At 42.1% G+C, this 19,492-nt stretch overlaps 1 protein-coding gene across 1 annotated transcript in view; it reads left to right on the top strand.

Annotated features, from left to right (window-relative positions):
• PIP4P2 (phosphatidylinositol-4,5-bisphosphate 4-phosphatase 2) overlaps positions 1–19,492 on the top strand; it is a 371,941-nt gene that overhangs the window by 254,969 nt on the left and 97,480 nt on the right. Inside the window, exon 6 of the mRNA XM_069621339.1 lies at positions 12,301–12,391. Coding sequence (XP_069477440.1) covers positions 12,301–12,391 — 91 coding nt within the window. The remainder of the gene's footprint in view (positions 1–12,300; positions 12,392–19,492) is intronic.

The following is a 19,492-nucleotide window of genomic DNA, read 5'->3' as shown; positions in this document are numbered from 1 at the left end:
CTGGTTCTGCAGTAAGGAGTCCAAACTGTCTTGGTGCTCCTTCTGCAGGGCCAGAAATCTGGTATCCTGGTCTGTCTTTTCCTGTTGTAGGATGCCCATATCCTCTTTTATTTTAATGATATATTGCCTACTATCATTTTCTGACTCCTGGCTCCTCTGCAGCCTCTGCTCAGAAGAGGCCAGATCATATCGGGCCTTCTCTAATGCCAGCAGTTGCCTACTCGCCAGATCTTGGCCTTCAGCACATTTGTCCTGCATGGCTCCCATATGTAAATATAAATATGCCGCTACCCTGGCAATCTTATTGTGTTCATCTTTGGCTTTAGGAGCCATATATAGTTCACTCAGGGCCACATGTAATGGACCCTGATCTCTCCATAGGTCTGACCCTGTTTCAGTGACCTGTCACGTGATGGCCTGCAACCAGGCATCCTGGCCCTGTTCAGTCCATTCACCTCTCACAAATAGTTTATGTAAGAGGTGCTCTCTGGCTATTTTCATGTCTACTAAGGTCGTCATTCTAGAGATTGGTCTCTGTCCTGACTTACAGAAATTAGTATTTTATTTTTGCAAAACAGACCTTTTTCTTAGGGCGTTCCTATGAGGAGTGCTTTACAGCGTAACACAGCGTGGTGATCCGACCGGATATGTGTATCTGGTCAGCTGGCACGCTGTATTAATCTGCACAAATGGTAGATCTAACCCAAACGTCCGGCACGAGCCCCCAATTTGTAAGAGGATTCAATTCAGCACTACAGCCAAGTCAACGTCTAGTCTAGAATACTGAATGAAAACCCTTATTGATATATCTTTATGTCCAGTTCATGCGTTCTGGATGACTACCCCACTGAGCCAAGAAGTGGTTCTGTTTTGCAAGTTAAAAGGTTTAATTGATAACTTAAACAATATATATTATATCACGCTTTATAATTAATGAATAATTGAATATCACACTTAATCTGATCAGTAATCAATAATGGATAGTCTGGCACTAGCACACTTCTTTATAATCACTAAGGAGTTGACATGAAATGGATAAGATAGCAACAATACTTTTATGGTTTCAAATGGATGCAATGTGGAATGAAATGCAGTAAAGAAAATAACTTGATAGGATTTCAGCAAAGACAATGTAATCACTTTCTTGGACAATTCACCCCCCCCCCTTTATGCAATGCAAGGAAATGGAAGGAAGGCACACAATTCTCAGAAATGCAATTCAAACGTAATTCAGTTCACCCAGCAACTTAGACTACAGACGTTGAAAACACAGGCCCAAATGCTTTTAAATGTGCTGGCAATGTAGAAAAAAATATGCTAAAATGCTTTTAATTCCCTCTAGAGGTTCAGGGTGAGTGGTATCTAGTTAATATTAGTCCAGGCTTACTCTAGCAAGGATCTAGGGTGTAACTAGCAGGTTAAACGAATTTCTGGCAAATGGAAGGCAAGCAGCAGCAGATTTTTACACGTGAAGAAATTTGCAAATCGCGGTAAATTCGCGAGTGCGTTTTCCGCGATTGCGGCAAAACTATAGGGAATAGGAATGCGGTTCTGGATTCGTTTAAAAGCCACGATTCCCAGTTTTCAGAGGAAAGTTACTGCAAGTCTCTAGCACAAACGGTCAGGAGCGATTAAATAAAGGTCGTTTTTCAGATTTGAAATTTTAAAGTTCAAAAAGACAAGTGCAGCTTGCAACTAGAAAATGACAAGTGACAGCTTTACAAATGACAGGTGACAGTTAGGAGGCAGTTCTACTTAGATTAAAATAGCTTGAATTATATTATTTTAACTAAGAGATTGGTTCTGCACAGTTTTGCTAGGTACTCACACTATATTTAGAAATATGCCTCGCCACGGATCTGGTCAGGTTTTGGACTGGACTCCGGTTCAGCTCTCTCTGGTTTTGGATACTGGCCTGGGTCAGCTCTCTCTGGTTTTGGATACTGCTCTGCTTTCTCTGGGTCTTTCTGCACAGCTTTCTCTGGAGATTGATGGAGGTAAAGTATGGATTTTCCCGGCAGAGCTTCCAGCTGCAAATGGATTTGAAGGTCCCTATCTGTCCTGTCTCTCTGCTTTTATGTGTTTTTAAAATGGGTGTGTGTGAGCAGCATCTCTAGCCAGCCCCTCTCCACTTATCATTGGCCAAGCTTTCATTTCTCCCCTGATTGGGGGAGCTAAGTTGTGTCAGAGTGATGTCATTTTACAGCCTGCAGAAAGTCCACTCCTCCTGTCAACTTGCACGCAAATCTAGATTTGAACCAAATACATATTTGCAGAGGTACATATTGTTTTAAAATTACACGCACCCATCACATATCACAGGAGGTATACCCTGTTCCAACTCTGCTCTTCCTGGGGGCTTGCATTCAGAAATGGCAATATTTTGCACTTTTTAACTGGTTTGCAATAGCGGACATTACCCCAAATTTATACACATGTGCGCAAGGAGTATGGATATTAGTTGATGAAGTGTCAGATTTTTCACATGCACACACTTTGAGTAATATCCTCTTTTCTGCTAAAACCCCCCTGAACATACCACCGGTTCTAAAAACCTCTTAAAATGTGGGCAGAAAAATCACAAGAATTATGGTGTCATTTAAATAATTTTCACAAGTCCGTACTATGAGTTATTCATCTTTTTAGAGTTATGTTCTGGCCCCAAAGGGGTGTGGTTTTCCTCCAGCACAAGGTTGAATTTCTGGTTTTTCCAGTTCTGCCAAGCCAGCTTGCTCTCACAGGCAGGGCCCCTCCCCTTTGCTTCAGGAGGAAGCTACTTTTACGACATCTGCAATAAACCATCTGCCTGAGTCAGGAGAGGGCTTTGTTCAGAGCTCCTGTATTCTGTGGGGGCTCCCCTTAATTCAATTATCAGAGAGATGGCATATCCTTAGTGTGGCCAGCAAAAGGCAGATAGGCCTGGGAACACAGCTGTCTCTCAAATTTCACTCCTGATGGGGGTAGTTGCCAGGCAGAATTCAGTTTCTCAAGCCAGGTTTCAGATAAAATGTCACTTTTTGTTACCCAGTTTTCTGCATTCAAATAAAACTAAACATTTTTACATATGCAGCTAGGATGCTGATTCTAAGTTTAAAACTATGACATTTAAACAATTGCAACCTATGTGACACTCAAAGTAGGTCACTCATTTCTTTTAAACATTTAGATTTGTAGTGTCTTTCAGTCCAAATTTACTTAAACTGCTGAAATCCACAGCTCAGCCAGTCTTGTTATAAACCTTCAAGTCACTTCAGAATATAACTTTACATTGGATCCACCTCTCAGTAAGTCTTTCTTTGGCCTGTTTTGGGTTCATTTATTCAGTTTTCTACAAAAAAGTAAAATCTGGTGGTTTTAAAACGCCGGCTTTCTGATAGTGGTGAGTACTGGTACTGCACCCCTTTTTGGGATTTAAGAAAATGAATTCTCCACAGTTATGGGTTTGCTTTTGGCAATCAGCATTGCCATTCCCAATGGTTTCAGACTACTGTGTGGGTAGTCCAATGGTGGTTTTAGGCAGTGCCCTTCTGTGCCCATAACATCGGCAAAAATGAGTGGCAGCCTATTCTTCATGCATTTCCCTGTGCATTTTCTGGGAAGCTCTGGCCATCATGATGTTTTCCATGTCAGTACTGCACAGTTTTGAGGTAGGGCTCGGATGCATGGTTAAATACATCCCACAGCATTTATGCCTTCTGTACAGGGGAAGAATGTCCTGATAGTGACGGACAACACAGTAGCCATGTATTACCTCAAAAGGAGAGGAGATGTAGGTGTCACTACCACTGTGCAGAGGGGCAATGCAGCGCTGGTTCTGGGCACTGCAGTAAGGAATCTCTCTGTTGGCAGTTCACCTGGCAGGAGAGGAGAACATAGCAGCAGATGCTCTGAGCAGGCAGAGCAGTCTCCCACGAGTGGGTCCTTCTAGAGATCTTTTCCCTTTCAGGAACCGGCATTTTCCACTCCTGTATGTGCTCCCTCCAGTCTCTGTCATTCCTCATGTCATCAGGAGGTTGAGTACATTCGGGAAACCCATGATCCTAATTGGGCCAGGAGGACATGGACCTTCTGTATGTCCACCTGCCCTCCAATTAGTCTTCCCCAAAGAGAGGGCTTACTCTCCCAGAAGGGATGTCACCTTCTTCACCCAGGAATCAGAACTCTGAACCTTTACACCTGGTTAGTGAGAGGTTAAGATACAAAGATTGAGACCTTCCTGAAGACGTAATGGAGGTGTTTCCTTCAGCCACAAGTCCAGCACTGAAATCTCTGTACCACTGCCATTGGAATAGTTTTTGCAGCTGGTGCAGAACTAAAAACATTGACCCGTTTACTTGCGATACTCCATTGGTGTTGTCCTTCTTACTAGGGCTGGCCCATCAGAGGAGGCAGGTTTCCACTGCAAAGTGGTACTTGCCGTTCCTTTCCGTTTTTTAAGCACTCTCCTGAGCAGGGTTCCTTTTTCAAAATCCCTATTGTGGTTCAGTTCCTGAAGGGTCCGACTAACATCTTTCCTCCGGTCCTATTTATAGTACCGGTCTGGGATTTTATGTGTTGAAGATCTTGATGGGAGCTCCTTTTGAACCTCGGGAATTCATGTCCATTGAGGATCTTTCTAACGGCAATTACATCGGCTCGCAGAGTTGGTGAACTTCAAGATCCTTCTTTCAAACCCCCATTTACATTTTTTAAGGATAAGGTGGTATTGAGGGTTCGTCCTTCTTTCTTGCCAAAAGTAGTATCGGAATTCCATTTAGCATAAAAGATGGTGTTGCCTGCATTGTATTATCCACCTCATTCTAAAGAGGAAGAGAGGTTGCACCGTTTAGACCCTAAGAGGGCTTTAAGCTTCTATATGAACAGGATGTCTAAAATCAGGCAAGATGACCAGCTGTTTGTGGGCTATTCAGGTCACAAATTGGGACATGCTGTAACCAAGCAAACCATTTCCTGATGGATTATTTTATGCATTTCTGAATGCTATGGTTTGGCGGGAAAACGCCTGCCCAATGGTTTGAAAGCGCATTCTGCCCGAGGAGTGGCTACTTCTTCAGCTATTCAGAGAGGAGTGCCTCTACAAGACATGCAATGCCGCAACTTTTTCTTTGCAAACCTTTAGCAAGCATTACTGCCTGGATTCTATGTCTGGCCGGGAGGCTACATTTGGCAAGGCTCTGCTTCATAGCATATACCAACAATGAATTCTCGATTCTTAGTGCCTTAAACATATACTGGTTTGGGAGTCTGTGGGAGTACACATTCCATTAGAAGAAAAAATTACTTACCCCTGGTAGTGTTCTTTCTGATAGATGTTCCTCCTACGGATTCCTCCTCGCCCTCCCAGCCTTCCCCTCTAATTGGCAAGTATTTCCATTGTTACATTTTACTCTTTCACCGCCTGGAGAATAACCTTCAAGATGGCTGAGCATAGAAGGGGGAAAAAACATGAACTGAGTCAACAGGTACCAGGCTAGCTACTTATACCAGTATCAAAATTGTGGCCGAGAGCAGGACGGAGGACGTCAGTAACTTTGTGGACGCTAGTACAAAGTGAAGTTGGGTAGAGAGTTTTTTGACTGTTGCTTTTAAGAGTGTTTTATTTCCATGCCGCTTGGTACAGTAATTTTTAACCACGCTGTGATGCAGCATAAATGTGGAATAAAGACTACAATAGCAAAGCTCCAACTATTTAACTATCAACTGCCCCATGATGCACAGTGCTTTTCATTGAGCAATTGTCTGGAGAAAAACAGTATTTTCACTGATGGAGTTGTAGGATACACTTCACAAAACTGTTTACTTGTGTTCATCCGCTCTGCGAGTAAGTTTTTATTCAGTGTGCATTTTCATTTTGTGTGCCAACTTAGAGCTGCAGCCTATGTTCCTTTTTAGTGAATGAGTCACTGCATTATATTATGGAATCTTTTCACTGTGAGTCCGTTTTTGAACTGCCAAGATCTTACAGTGAATGACTCTGCATTACAATATTGACATATCTTTTTGATGTGTGCTTTTTTTCTTGGGAACTACAACTATGCACAATAGCATATTATGATAAAGATAATGTTTCACTTAGAAATTAGTAATTATGTAAGACCCTATCATTATTTACATTAGGTTTTATCAAGGTGCTGGTGGATGGGAACGGCTGTGGCGTTCATCGCTTTCATTCTTTTTATTTTTTTTTATTTTTATTTTTTATTTTTTATTTTTAGACTTTTATTTTCAGAGAGAGTTACATCAGAGCAGATCCACAACGCAGGCGACACATCAGATCAAATACAACTTTCGGCTATCAGTTAAAACAGTTTCTGATATTGCTTGCCTGTGTATTGAACAAGCTTTTCCAAGAAGAACTCATTATTTTATATGTAGAACTATTTCTAAAAAATGTTAGTTCTGGTGACCATGTTCATTCTCTACTAAACTCTTTCCACTCAATCATTTGTTATCATGTGTAAATATGTAGCAAAATTTACATTTAGAAGGCAGTAGTGTCTAATCTGAACCACAGCACTTTGTGGGTATGTAAATGAGACCTGGCTGATTTCTGCACCATGCATGATTTGTGCTTTTCAGAGAAATTAAAAAAATAAGACTGCAAAGCAAACTGGGAGCTTGGCAGTGTCCTTGTGAAGTGGATATACCCACGGAATCTCCTTCACGGCAAATCAAAATAACAATTTACATTGACAAAGTCAACAGCCCCAGTTTAGCAAATGTAGAGTGCAAGCCTTTTTTCTTCCTGTTGAGGGCTTTAAAAACATCTTGTCCTCTAGATTATCAAATGCTTTGCCAATGCAATTTGTCTTTTGGTCTTGGAAGAGTAGAGACTTGGAAGAGTAGAGACGTAACTCAAAACCCATACGATAAAAAATAATCCAAGAAGGCCAAACGACCACTGCACCGCTTTGCAAGGGAAAACAAGGTTTATTACATGCACAGGTCTCAGACGGTCCCATAGACCCGAACTGACACCAAGTTAGTCACGCCCCAAGAAATTAGTGGTTATATAGCGGAAAACGGCACATTATCACTAGCAGGTTACAAAGTCATTCCTCCACCCTCATTGGCTACCACCTATATAACATGCTAATACCCCCTATAGTTCCTGTATCGATTGGTCACACCTTATCTAAGCCCATTCCCCTATGCGTGTGGCTCACTATATCATTGCTTTTCAATCCTACTACATTGGCTAACAAGTATATTGATACACTATAAATCTTGACCATCACGTGATGTGCACCCTCCCGACCCAGGCACGTTCAAAGTAAGATTAGCGAGGCCAACTCTTCTTTGATAAGACCATGGGCCTTTTCTTTTTACCAGACGCCATGGCGCACACAAGCTGCACCCTCGACCATGTACTAAATTTACTGCCATCACCTTTGCTACTCCTATCCCAAATCACTGAACACTTCAGACAAAGTTCCCTCCCTCATCTACTTCAGACCCCAGGCACCCAGTAATGACACGACCAGGGCACCACTCTTAGGTCTGAATTTCAGGGATGTTTTTGCTTTGGTTAGGTATTTAATTGTAGTTCAAATGGAATGACCACTCCTTGGGTGAGGGCAGTAGTGCTCTAAATCGTCGCCTGGCCTGTTGGCATCAAAAAACCTTGTGCCCTGCTCTCATTAATTTGTCATTCAAGACACATCTCTAACTACCCTCCCCATAGCTGGCATTCCATTCCCACCGACTTCGGGCTCTGCAGCTGGATAAGATTAGCGTTTATCTGTGCAGCGTGGTTTCCTCTGACCTCAGCTTCTCTCTTGGGGAATGGGAAGGAGATGTGTCTTGGGACTGAGCTAAACACAGCCACAGCTCCACATCAGCGCCTTCATTCTGTTAATTGTAATGTCATTTATTAATAATGTGTTACAGTTTATATTTAAACTTTACACATGTTGATAAATCATATAAAATCGTCCTATTGCTTATTGCATATTACATATTAGTTCTAATCAGCTAAAACAACTAATCAATTGTTACCATTAGGCACAACATAATTTAAACTTATTACCCTTACAATTCTTCAAATCATTCAAGCTTAATACTGATTGCACACACTGAGAATACTAAAACACATGTGGCAGAGATCATAAACCACTACCATAATCAATGTCCTGCTGTTTAAGTAATTCATATTGAGATCTTCAACGTTCTTTCAATTACCAACCATATTCTGAAGGTGGCGATCTGCAGCTGCATACTCTGAGTATTCATGAGACGTTGCCAGAAGGCAGGTTCTCTAATGAACTCCATATCATGGACAAAGTTGCCAAAATTTACTGAATAAGTATCCATCATTTTTACACATCTGGATAATACATGACAAGCTGTTTCTTTGCAACCTTTATTCTTACAAAGTCTACAATATCTCTCTAAAGGGGTTAAACCGTTGTATTTGCTTTTGTTAGTCAGTAGCGGTAGATTATCGATCCTCAGTAGGAGTAGAAATCGTCTAAGTCTGCTAGAGGGACTGAGGGACAGGTATGGCTGCATTTGTTTGAATGTATAGAGCATGTAATGAATAAATTTATATTTTGAAAGCTTGTCAAGATGTGCATAATTTTCTAGCCAGTCCCAAAGGTCGATTTTTTTTTATAGTGCTTTTTTTTGAGGATCAGTAAGTTTCTCTCCACTCATGGTCCAACATATTGTCCTCAAGAGGGCTTCAATCTCCTTTTTCAGATGGCATCTGGTGGTTACCTTTGTGCTTTCCATGCTAAATTCTTTTAATAGCTGAGACTCTGGTTGATTAGACATCCTTAAGTACAGTTCAGCTCTCCTTTTTAGGACAATAGACCCCAGAGAGGAAACCCCAACTTCCAATCTTAACAATGCCATTGGGATACATTGAGGGAGACCTAGGATTTTTCTCCAGAATTTCCCCTCTATCACTTGCAGCCAACTTAAATCCATCTGTAGTAGCGCTTCTAGTCCATAGACCACCATTGGGGTTAGTACCTGGGTGTAGATTTGTCGAATTCCATGTAGAGACATTCCACAGTTCTGCCTTGCGAAATGGCTAATCATCGATGTTACTTGTGCTGCCCGGTGTTTTCTTATTTGTATGCAGGTGTTGTAGCCCAATTTGGCCTCTATTTCGACCCCTAGATATTTATATTGTTGGGTGTATTTAATTTCTATTCCATGCAGAATTAGTCTGGGTCGTGCTATCTTCTTATTTGAGAAAGCCATCACCTGAGTTTTCTCCTGGTTGATGATTAGATCGTTGTTTATAGCATATTCCCACAACTTTAGTGCGGATCTCCGTAGACCACTAAATGTGTGGTCCATAATAATCAGATCGGCATATGCTAGTACCGCACAGTGGATGGTACCGACAACAGGAGGACAATTATGTTCACTTAAAATAACACCTGGTAAATCATATGTGAATAGATTGTACAAGAATGGGGCCGTCACACAGCCCTGTTTGACGCCTCGGTTCTGTGGGATCTTCCCTGTTAAGTCCCCCTGATTACTAAGCCTGCAAGCTACTGTGTTATCCTCATGCAGTAATTTTAGATAATACAGAAGGGACTCAGGGCAACCCAATAGTTCAAGTTTAGCCCACAGTTTTTCACGACGAACCGAGTCAAAGGCTGCTTTAAAGTCTACAAACAAAGCATATAGAGGTGGGTTTCCTTTCCTCATAGCTTTTGTGCGCAAGGTGTCCAGGATAAGGATATTACGGGTTGTTGAATATCCTCTCCGAAAGCCACTTTGAAATGTGTTAAATATTTTAATTTTGGTCGCCCATTCTTCTAATTTCTCCAATAGAAGTGCGGCAAAGAGTTTCCCTGTGCAGTCTAACATTGAAAGTAGTCTGTAGTTACAGGGATCTTTCTTGGCTCCTTTCTTAAAGATTGGTATTAAATAGGCATGTTGCCATGATTTGGGAATCCTCCCGACCGCTAGTACTTTGCCAAATAATATGCTTACAAATTTAGCCCAGAATTCCGGCTGGCTCCTCAGTACAGCATTAGAGAGACCATTGGGCCCGGGGGCCCTAGATGACTTAAGCTTTTTAATTTTACAAATTAGATGTTCATTTGTTAAGATGAATGGGACAGACCTTGGTGTCACCTTTTCTACCGGCTTACCCACCTCTTCATTGGGGATATTTCGGCACATAAGGAAGTCTGACCAATCATTTGCACTTATTGGGTTGATCAGATCCTTACAACCACCACCCCTTGCTTGGCCCAGTAAAGACCATATGCTTCTCGGATTTTTGGAGCATAGGACTTGAACCATTGACTGCCATCGCTTAAGTTTTTGCTCACTTCTTTTAGCTTTAATCCACCCTCTGTATTTGTTTTTTAGGGTTCTGCATACTCCATGGTAGTCACTAAAGCATTTACTGGTACATTTAGCCTGTCGAATTTCAGCTCTCAACCTGCGTTTGGCGTCTCTTATGCTTTTGTCGTATGTTATTAAAATGTTATCATCTGTCGCTATTTGGTTTACTGCCGATGTCGCATGTGAAGAGGAGAAGGTGGAGGCCCATTGTTCCATCTCGTTTAAGGACATGTTTTGGAGCTGGGACAGTATGTTATCGTCCATAGTTTGTACCGAGTTTCCAGCCGCCTTAATGTTTTTATCCGACCAGCGTATTCGAGTGCCCGAATAATTAGATGACATGTCCCCCAGGGGTTTAGTATGTGTGGCTGGCGCGCCGATATTACACATTAGTAAAAGAGTAGAGTGATCGCTCCAATCGTTTGGGGTGATCTTAAGATCTCTTACATTCAAGGCCATCTGAGGGCTCACAAATATATAGTCCAAGGCACTTTTTGCTTTCCCACTATGCCAAGTATAGTTTCCAGGATTATCGCTTGGGGTTCTGCCATTTATCATCTCCATTTCCCATTCATTGAAGAAGGTCTGCCAAGAGGTACCAATTGGGTCTTTGGTTTTATGCTTCATATTATTTGTTGGATTCAGTACAGGATTATTCGTAGAGCCAGCTACGCCTGACATATGGCAATTAAAGTCCCCAGCAATGATTACCGATTTGTTATTCGGATCTATCACCCATGCTGCTAATAATTCATGAATCGCTTCTTGAAGAGATTCGACTCCATTTCCATAGGGTGGGCTATATAAATTAATGATGAGTACGTTTACTTTATTCCCATCACTTATGCTCTCCATTTCCACTGCAATCACTTTATCGTTTGATAGTGTCTCCAGCTGTCTAGATTTAACAGTGTTTCTAATACCTATGATTAGACCTCCATAAGGTCTCCCTCTCATTCCTTTCATCGCGAAAGATTGGTAAATTGAATAGCCATTAAGCATTATAGAAGTCCTCAACCAGGTCTCTTGCAGACATATACACATGTTTTCAGTTAGGAGCTGAAGAGAACCTGCCGAGGCAAATAAATGCTTAAAACCTCTGCAGTTCCATGATACAAGTGAGGAGGTTCAATTTGAATTCACCACCTTCGGTAGTGCTGATACTAGCCAAGTTAACACATTTTGGACATCAGCTATCGCTACCTGATCGCTTTTCAGTTTAGGCAGTCTTTCAGTAGGTTCTTTTACCACTAATGGAATTTTACGTGGCCAATTTGGATTAATTGTGCACTAGGCCGTAAAATCCAATATGGTGACAGTCTTTCATGTCAACCCACTGACCTAGCTTCCACCACAATTCCTTTCTGACTCCATCTTCCACCTACTTCAGCTCCCTTCTCGCATCTCACTCAAAACATAACTGTGTAATATTGCTAAACACACTGCCCATCCATAACCTCTGAAACCACAACATTAATACATTTGTTGCTCATTCCGTGTTGCTATTTAATGCATCTGTTAGGTGTCAAAACTAACTACAAGAGATACGTGTGCCTTCTGCCGCTCAAACTCCACCTGCTCACACTGTGGTACTGACTAATGGGTTTTTCTCTGTCTAAACGTTTTTGCCTGTCTGGGGCGCTGTTTGTGCATCCCACGGAATGAGGGCACATGTAAGCTTGATCTGATGTTTTCTCTGGGAATTAAATTAAAAAATAAAATGATGCATAGTCATTACAGTATGTGACTGAAATAAGAACAAAAATTGTCTATATTTTCAGCATAAAAACATCTTGGGTTCTCCATTCATTTTGTTTGAAATTGGCACAATTATTTCAATATCACACCTTCCTTCCGAGGCTCTTGACAGGTACACCATCTGTATAAAAGCAAATACACATAGGTGCGTTTCAATTTCTGTTGAGGCAGCTTAGTTTATTGGTAGCTTCAATTGGTAAATAACAAACCTTGTTCCTTTTGCAGATCCTCGGTTGGTAGTGCACTTCCTCGCAGGCGCTGCTGTGCATACATAACCATTGGCATGATCTTGATCTTCATCGGGATTGGTTTAACAGTGAGTAATCACTTATTTGTTTTTCATAAAGAGCACTAGGAACTTAAACTACTTTTTCAGTGATCTTTAAAATGTGTCCGGATGCATTTATGTACTAGCTGATAAGCTTGTTGTGAGTTTGTGTTAATTCCAAAACTAGCGGAATCTCTTTAAGAAAAGAGGAAAAACAGAATTGTGCTGCCTTTTGTGACAAATATTTAAAAGTTAAAATAAATAAGTTTGCTGACAACACAAATCGTGTGTAACTACTGAAATTAATTTAGTTCACTCTTCTTAATGTTGCAGCTGAAGCACTTTACATTTTGCAAATGTTATTCCTTTAATATTTTTCTGTCATCAGCGGTCCCTCAACCCACCAATGTATTGCCTAATGATTAGGGGTGGGGGAACATGCTTCTTCCTGTGAGTGTCTCTTTACCGGCCTATATCCGGGTTAGAGTCTCAACCAGAGTCTTTAGCTCACCATCCTTTCACAGAAGAGAAATTTCCACAACATATCAGTCTTTGACCTGCCCATGCTTGTGGTCTGAGGCTTTGGGATGCAAGCTTGTGGTCTTGTGCAGAAGGGATGTGACCTAACAGTTTGGGCTGGACTGCCCCTTATGGGGTAGGACCAAGCCTGATTTACATATGGTTTTTCCTCTTCTGTAGAGGCTTGGCAGGCTGAAAAACGATGGTCTGGAGGGTTGCCCAGACCTGTGCCCGTGGTTATGATTTATTCAAAATCTTCCAGCCATCACCCTTTCGTTTTGTAGAACATGCTTCTTGGCACCATTTCAGAGATAAAATGCCAAAGTGCCGTTCCCTTGTTGCCCCAAAACAGGAGCCATCAGAAAGAGACAAATCTGTATAAATATTTGTGAAAGTGTTTATGGGGTTGGCTCCAGCCCCATAACAGTTGGTGGTCTGAAATTTTGGCCACGGTTGTCATACCAGTCTGGGGTGTATTGGCGATAGTAACATTTGACCAACCCCACCCATTCACCCTGCACAGGGCGGGGTCTGGCCCTGTGCTATCGGTATAGGCGTTTTCTGGAGATTGACAATTTTGCCATTTTTTTTCAAAAATAGGAAGTTATGACACAATAAAGCATACACACAGCTATAGCAGGCCCCCACATGCATGTCAGCTAAAGACCCGGGCAACGTCGGGTCGTACTGCTAGTTGCTAAATATGTTATGGCAAATGCCTCATAATTCCTTTTTTGAATTTGGTTTCCTTGTACATCTTTTCTGTGTCGATGTGCCCACTGCGCCTGCTCAAACACAGGAGATGCTTACGTCTGTTTTCCATGATCTTTTGAGAGGCATTACAAGAGGAAGATAGTCGGAAGGAGTGGCGCAGAAGGGAAATCCTGCAGGTACTGATTGGGAGATGAGGCACGAGGCATGAGGCAAAGTCTGCCTAATTACCCAGAGTGAGATGCTGACCGATGATGGAATCCCTAAATAATGGTGAGGGGGAAGGAAGAACTGGAGGAAAGGGGCAAAAGGTTAGGTGTAGCGCAGAGATGCTGAGGTGAGGGTCAGAGGAAGACTGTGCAATGCTGCGCTTGCGCTCTGCTGTGGGGAGTGGACTTGGGGGACTCCACAAGTCCACTAACGAGGAGGTGAGGCGATGAGCAAGACGCACATCCACATCTGAAACAAGCCAGCTTTGTAGATGGCCAAACCTGTGCACAGAGGGAGAACTACTAGAGTGCCTGGCCACTTTGGGATGAATTTGAGACCTAAAATCATGGTAAAGAGGCCTGCAAATGCACAGCGCTGCGAGGCTGCTGAAAGATCAGGCGGAACAATCTATGGCACACCACCTGGCAATGAATATTGACAAAAGAAGCATTGGAAGAAAAGAGCTGCATGCTAAAAACTTGTCAGAACAGCTCCTAGAGCCCTTAAAGTGAACATTGCGAACCTGATTATTGAAAAACTCCTGGATGCTTGAACTTCAACGACAGGGTACCAACTACATTAAGGAACTGAGTAGTGATGCATGCACCAATTTGAAGGCACAAATCCTGGAACTATTAAGGAAAATGACCAGATGGAGATTGGCGTACCTTGAAGTTACAATGCCCAAGCACACTTTATGAAGCACCAAGAAAGAGCTCTGGTAACACCAGAGAAAAATATAATAGTACCAGACCACCTGACTTAGTTTATTAGAAATGTGTTCAACACCGTTGGTTATAATTTTAAAATGCAGCACACATGGTGGTAGCTGTAGAATACAACTAATAAGCCCCATCCTCCAAAAACGGCAATCGTGATAACTGAGGCACCTGTATGTTCTCGCCAAATGTCCCCCAAGAGCCTATACCCCAACCAGACAATTGGACAAAGCAGTCGGGTTGGATTTATGTATTGTAAACAAATACTAAATTCTAGTGAAAGACTCAACTCCGGCTATTAACTGATCTACAGATTGTGATACTGTTGTGGAAAAATGACCATTGAGTATTCTGGTGGATTGGTATCAATTTATTATAAAAAGCGAACAGGACAAACCAAGCCAATGACAGTACGAGACTTCAGCGCAAGTGAGAACCCCCTCCCACTGTGCACCGTTCTCTTATAGCTGTCTGGTGCAGTCTGAAAAAAACTGGTGCCCGTATGAAGCCGTTGTCTGTGAATGTGCTCATCAACTACCCTGTCATATGATAACCCACAAAACGGAGGTGAACAGACTATAAAGGTGTGGGTGAGCTGGAGCAGACCGGCAGAACTCTAGACTAGAATGAGGCCTAGGGAATAGGTTAGAAAAGGGACAAGACCTAGAGGCCCCTCCTGGGTAAGTAACCCCGAGTACCTGTATATAACTGAAGTCTGATATTGAAGAGCAGACCAGGAGGAAGTCGAGAAGAAATCCAGAAATAGAAAAAAGCCCAAAAAGTTCAAAAACAAAAGCAAGGCAATAAACATGTTACAGATCAAAAAACGTGACTGCAGTAAAAAGAACAAAAATGCAAGGACCTCCCAACAGCATGAGGAACACATGAAGGGACAACAGGTAGTCCAGGAAACCAGTTCCAAGAAAGGGGGAGAAGTCAAGACAAGCCAAGTCACAGTATAAGGAAAAGGAGTAAGCAATCCAGTGAACAAGCAAAAGGTTTGGTACACGGAAGGCCCAAATTAGCAAAAGGAAGACCAGTTACAATCCAGTAAAACAGGCAAAGGTTCTGGTGCACGGCAGGTTCAGATAAAAGGCAGGCTCAGATTAATGAAGGGGATAAACCCCACTATACAATTCTTTGATAGCAGCTGCGTTCTTACACTTTAAACACTTATCAGGGAGGACATCGCAAAAAGATACATTCATGAAGTTGAATATATTCCTCAAAGAATCGCATATGCTGTTAGGCAAGCGGGAACGCTTGCAGTATGATGACTTCCATCTGGGAACACAGCTTTTCCTAAGAAAGTGTGAGCCCAAAATACGCTTACATATGCCAAACGGGACACAGCATAGCTACACACTAAGCGAAGAGCCTTCCTCAAAAGGACCTGTGCAGTAAAGCCTGAAGCTTCACCTCACACATGCAAGAAACAATGTTTTAAACATAGCAGTTTGCAGTATCTCACCAATTTTATAATGCAGTAATGTACAAGAGGAGTACATAAAATTTCAATTCCAACCTTTACCCCACAGTACCCACAGTACTCGATGGAAAAACCTCATTGATGTTGGAGCCAGCGATGTAGATGATTTCTGAGGGAATTCTTGCTTTGTACTGTTCAATTTTGGGGATAGATTTTGATGTGCAGAAAGAAGATGGGGTGACACAGTTGATCTACAAACAAAGCTGCTCTCCAATAGCAGAAAAAACACTGAGCGATGCAGTATTTTAAATCCTGAGCTAACCCTTCCCCTGTAATACTGACTGGTGGGAATACCCTACAGGAACCCTTAATGGTCTGCGGACCGGAATAACAAACGTGTGTGAATTAAAGAACTATTAGAAGCAAACACGTTGAGTCTGCATGAGGCTCCACATTATTAATACTAGTGAACTTTGAGGCAAAATGATTGCAGGCCTTGAACTCCAGCACATTCAATGTAGGATGCTGGACATCAGCAGGGAGAGCCTGCAGGATGCTGCAGCTTAAGGTTCCCTGTGATTTTAATGAAAATTGTAATAACAAAAACTTTTTTAAAGTACCTTTTTTGGGTCTTTTCTTTTTAATGTATTCATTTATTCTTTTATTTGGGTGTCCCCCCCAGTTCCCTGTTTCCCTAGGTTTATAACCCCACCCCAATCCCCTCCCCACCCATTTTAATCCTTTACCCCAGCCCATACATATGTGTACTAACAAATTAGCTATTTTTGGGTTAGGTAAAATCACTGGGTACTGCCGCTTAATTGAATAACTATTACAAGATGGCACGACACGCCACAGATGCCTTTTGAATTCTTGTGTCCCCTCGTTGGTCTCAGAAAAAGCCCTCAGAAAATTAAACAGTATGAAACCTTGCCTAATAAAACACTAATGAGGGAAATTAAGACGGAAAGGGAGCACAACTATTTTGCAAGAAGCTTGCAAACAGTAGTGTGCTCTATCAGGGAACCGTATAGACATTGATCCCCAGCCAAAGGAATAGGAGAATGCAGTTTAGGTGAGAATCCTGGAGGAGGCAGATTTGGCTACTTGTGCTTCCTTGATAAGAGGAGATGCTGAAAGAAACCGAACAAGAGTACTGCTTGGAAAATGGCTGTAGCCACCTGGAGATTTGGAGAATCCAGAATGAAGGCTGACCAAAGTGCTTGGAAAGCATTTCCCAAACCTTGATGGAATTGGAAGACGGAAGCTGAAAACAAGCTATCCACTAGCAACCCAAAGGTAAAAGGGAGAAGATCAGACCTCTGCCAGGAGGGTCACACAATATCGGCTGCCTGACAAGGACCCTAATGGGTGGCGGATAGAGGGAATACTCCTCAATGCTGTTGTGAATATTATGATTAAGCCTAAGGTTCAGGAGGAAGCTATTGTGAATTGTGCAACGCCCAAGGTCTAGGAGAGACCTGTTGAGAAACTTGAGAAAGCAAAGATCCATCTTATATCTACTAGGAGGCTGTGGTTCATCCAAATAAGGCAGAGATCTGGGAGAGACTGGTTATGTGATTCCTAGGAAAATCAAGATCTAGAAGAGACCCATTTTGTGAATCCTGAGAAAGCTGCGGTGTGGGAGAGGCATATTGTGAAAAAGACAAGGGCTGGGAGAGATCTTTTCTAAATCTTAATGAATTCAAACCTTGGGAGATGCCTGATGTAAAGCCTCCGAGCCCAACACTGGGAAAGCCTGCAAGATACTTTTGCCAGGCTACGGGTAAGTATAAAGGAGAGAAAAATGTGAAGTCTGAAAAGTGGGAGAGGCCTTGAGGAGCAAGGTGAAAGCAGAGAGGCCTGAAGGCAAGACCATACTGCATGCCTGCTACAAAAACCTTCCCAGAGGAACACGTTTTACTATGATGAAATAGGGATAAACCTTTAAGAGTAGGTTTGTGAACTTTTGCTTTGGGTCAAAACCTTGGCACATTTGTGGTATTAGTTTAGAGTAGTTGGAAGACCTGTTAAATCTGGATTTTTGTAGTTTGTTTTGACCATCCATTATCAGAATTTGTCTTGTAGTATAGGATGTCTCAAGGAGAGACCAGCACTTGTATGACTAGGTTAAGAGGTTTATGATTTAACCCTAAACCAACACGGTATTCGACACCCTTAGGGAACCCCCACTTTGTGTTGGTACACCCTGTGCAGTATTTACTTTAGGATAATCCCTATTGTTTATCTTCCTTCCCCTCAAACCTATCCGTGTTTATCCAACACCTACTCCCGGTAAATGTACTAGTATGAAGTCATGTCACGTGCCCACACAGGACACAAGATCATGTACTAAGAAGTTTCTATTGGTCAAGAATATAAAGCAGTATCGAGAGATAGTGTTAATTTGAGAGATTTGTTAAGGCTAGCAAAAAATGTATTCCAAATGTGCCTTTTCAACCACTGCCAGTTAATAGCATACTTTTTGAAAGGATGGGCATGAGCAACTGTGTATCCCTCAAGTCATCCAAGAGTGGATTTTGACATGCAACTCTGTCATATGGATGTCCGTGGATACAGGTAAGACTCTGATGCAAGCTTGTAGTCACAGGCTTTATTCCAGCATGCAATAACTGATTCAGGACTCAAGGTAGAAAAGAGCGGTGAGCATTACAGGAGCCAAAATACTGGGCATATCACACTCAGGATGGTAAGAGCAAAATGCCCCAACTGACAGGCTTGAAACACTGACTCGGAACACTGACATAAACACTCTACAGCATTACAATCTAAGTCACACATTCAACGTTCCATCCAGAATAAGCCAGACAAGATACTACAAACTCTTTTTCCAGTTACTATTGCAGATGGTGAGTGGGATGTGCTATGGCGCTGTACCTGTACAGGGGAAGGGCTGTCATTGCCAATAATGGTATACCACCTGATTGCTTTTGTATATCAGAAATCCTAGAGTGAGTGTATGGCATGCCTCGAGAATTGAGAGAATATCCAAGTAACCCTTGCAAAATACTCTAAACAGGATGGTGGCTGAAAACCTTTTCTTATAACCAAAAACAGTAAAAATGTCAAGGATTGAGCGCAACTATTAAGCATTGTGTTAAGTCAGACAAAGAGGTGGCATTTCAACTCATGAATTTGTATTTAACAGAAAGGAAAAGGACCTTTCTCTTCCTTCAACTAAAGGGTTTGCCATACCTGACTGAATTCTAATTCCACTGTCCAGAAACTATCCTACTCTGACCCTACCACTAACTAAAGCTATTCAATGAACAAAAGAAGGTCACCAGGAGAATGACACCCTTCTCTTAGTTCAGCTATGTGGTTGTTTTCTAACAGTCTTTTGAAATGGCTTCTGATTCAACAAAAGGTGGGACCAGGAGAATGAATCCCTTCTCCTGGTGAAACTGTATTGGTCTTAAAGGCTGTTTTCATATAGTCTCTGACAGCCTTCAAGAATCCTTGTAGTTCATGCCAGGGACTTTCCTTGGCTTGACCAATTGTCCAACGGTTCTTCCTCTTCAATACAACGTACAGTGCCAG

This window comes from Ambystoma mexicanum, chromosome 5q, assembly GCF_040938575.1.
Source record: "Ambystoma mexicanum isolate Mex_15411 chromosome 5q, UKY_AmexF1_1, whole genome shotgun sequence".
Taxonomy (NCBI): domain Eukaryota; kingdom Metazoa; phylum Chordata; class Amphibia; order Caudata; family Ambystomatidae; genus Ambystoma; species Ambystoma mexicanum.
The sequence above is the reverse complement of the archived record's forward strand: the minus strand, read 5'-3'. Positions and strand labels throughout refer to the sequence as shown.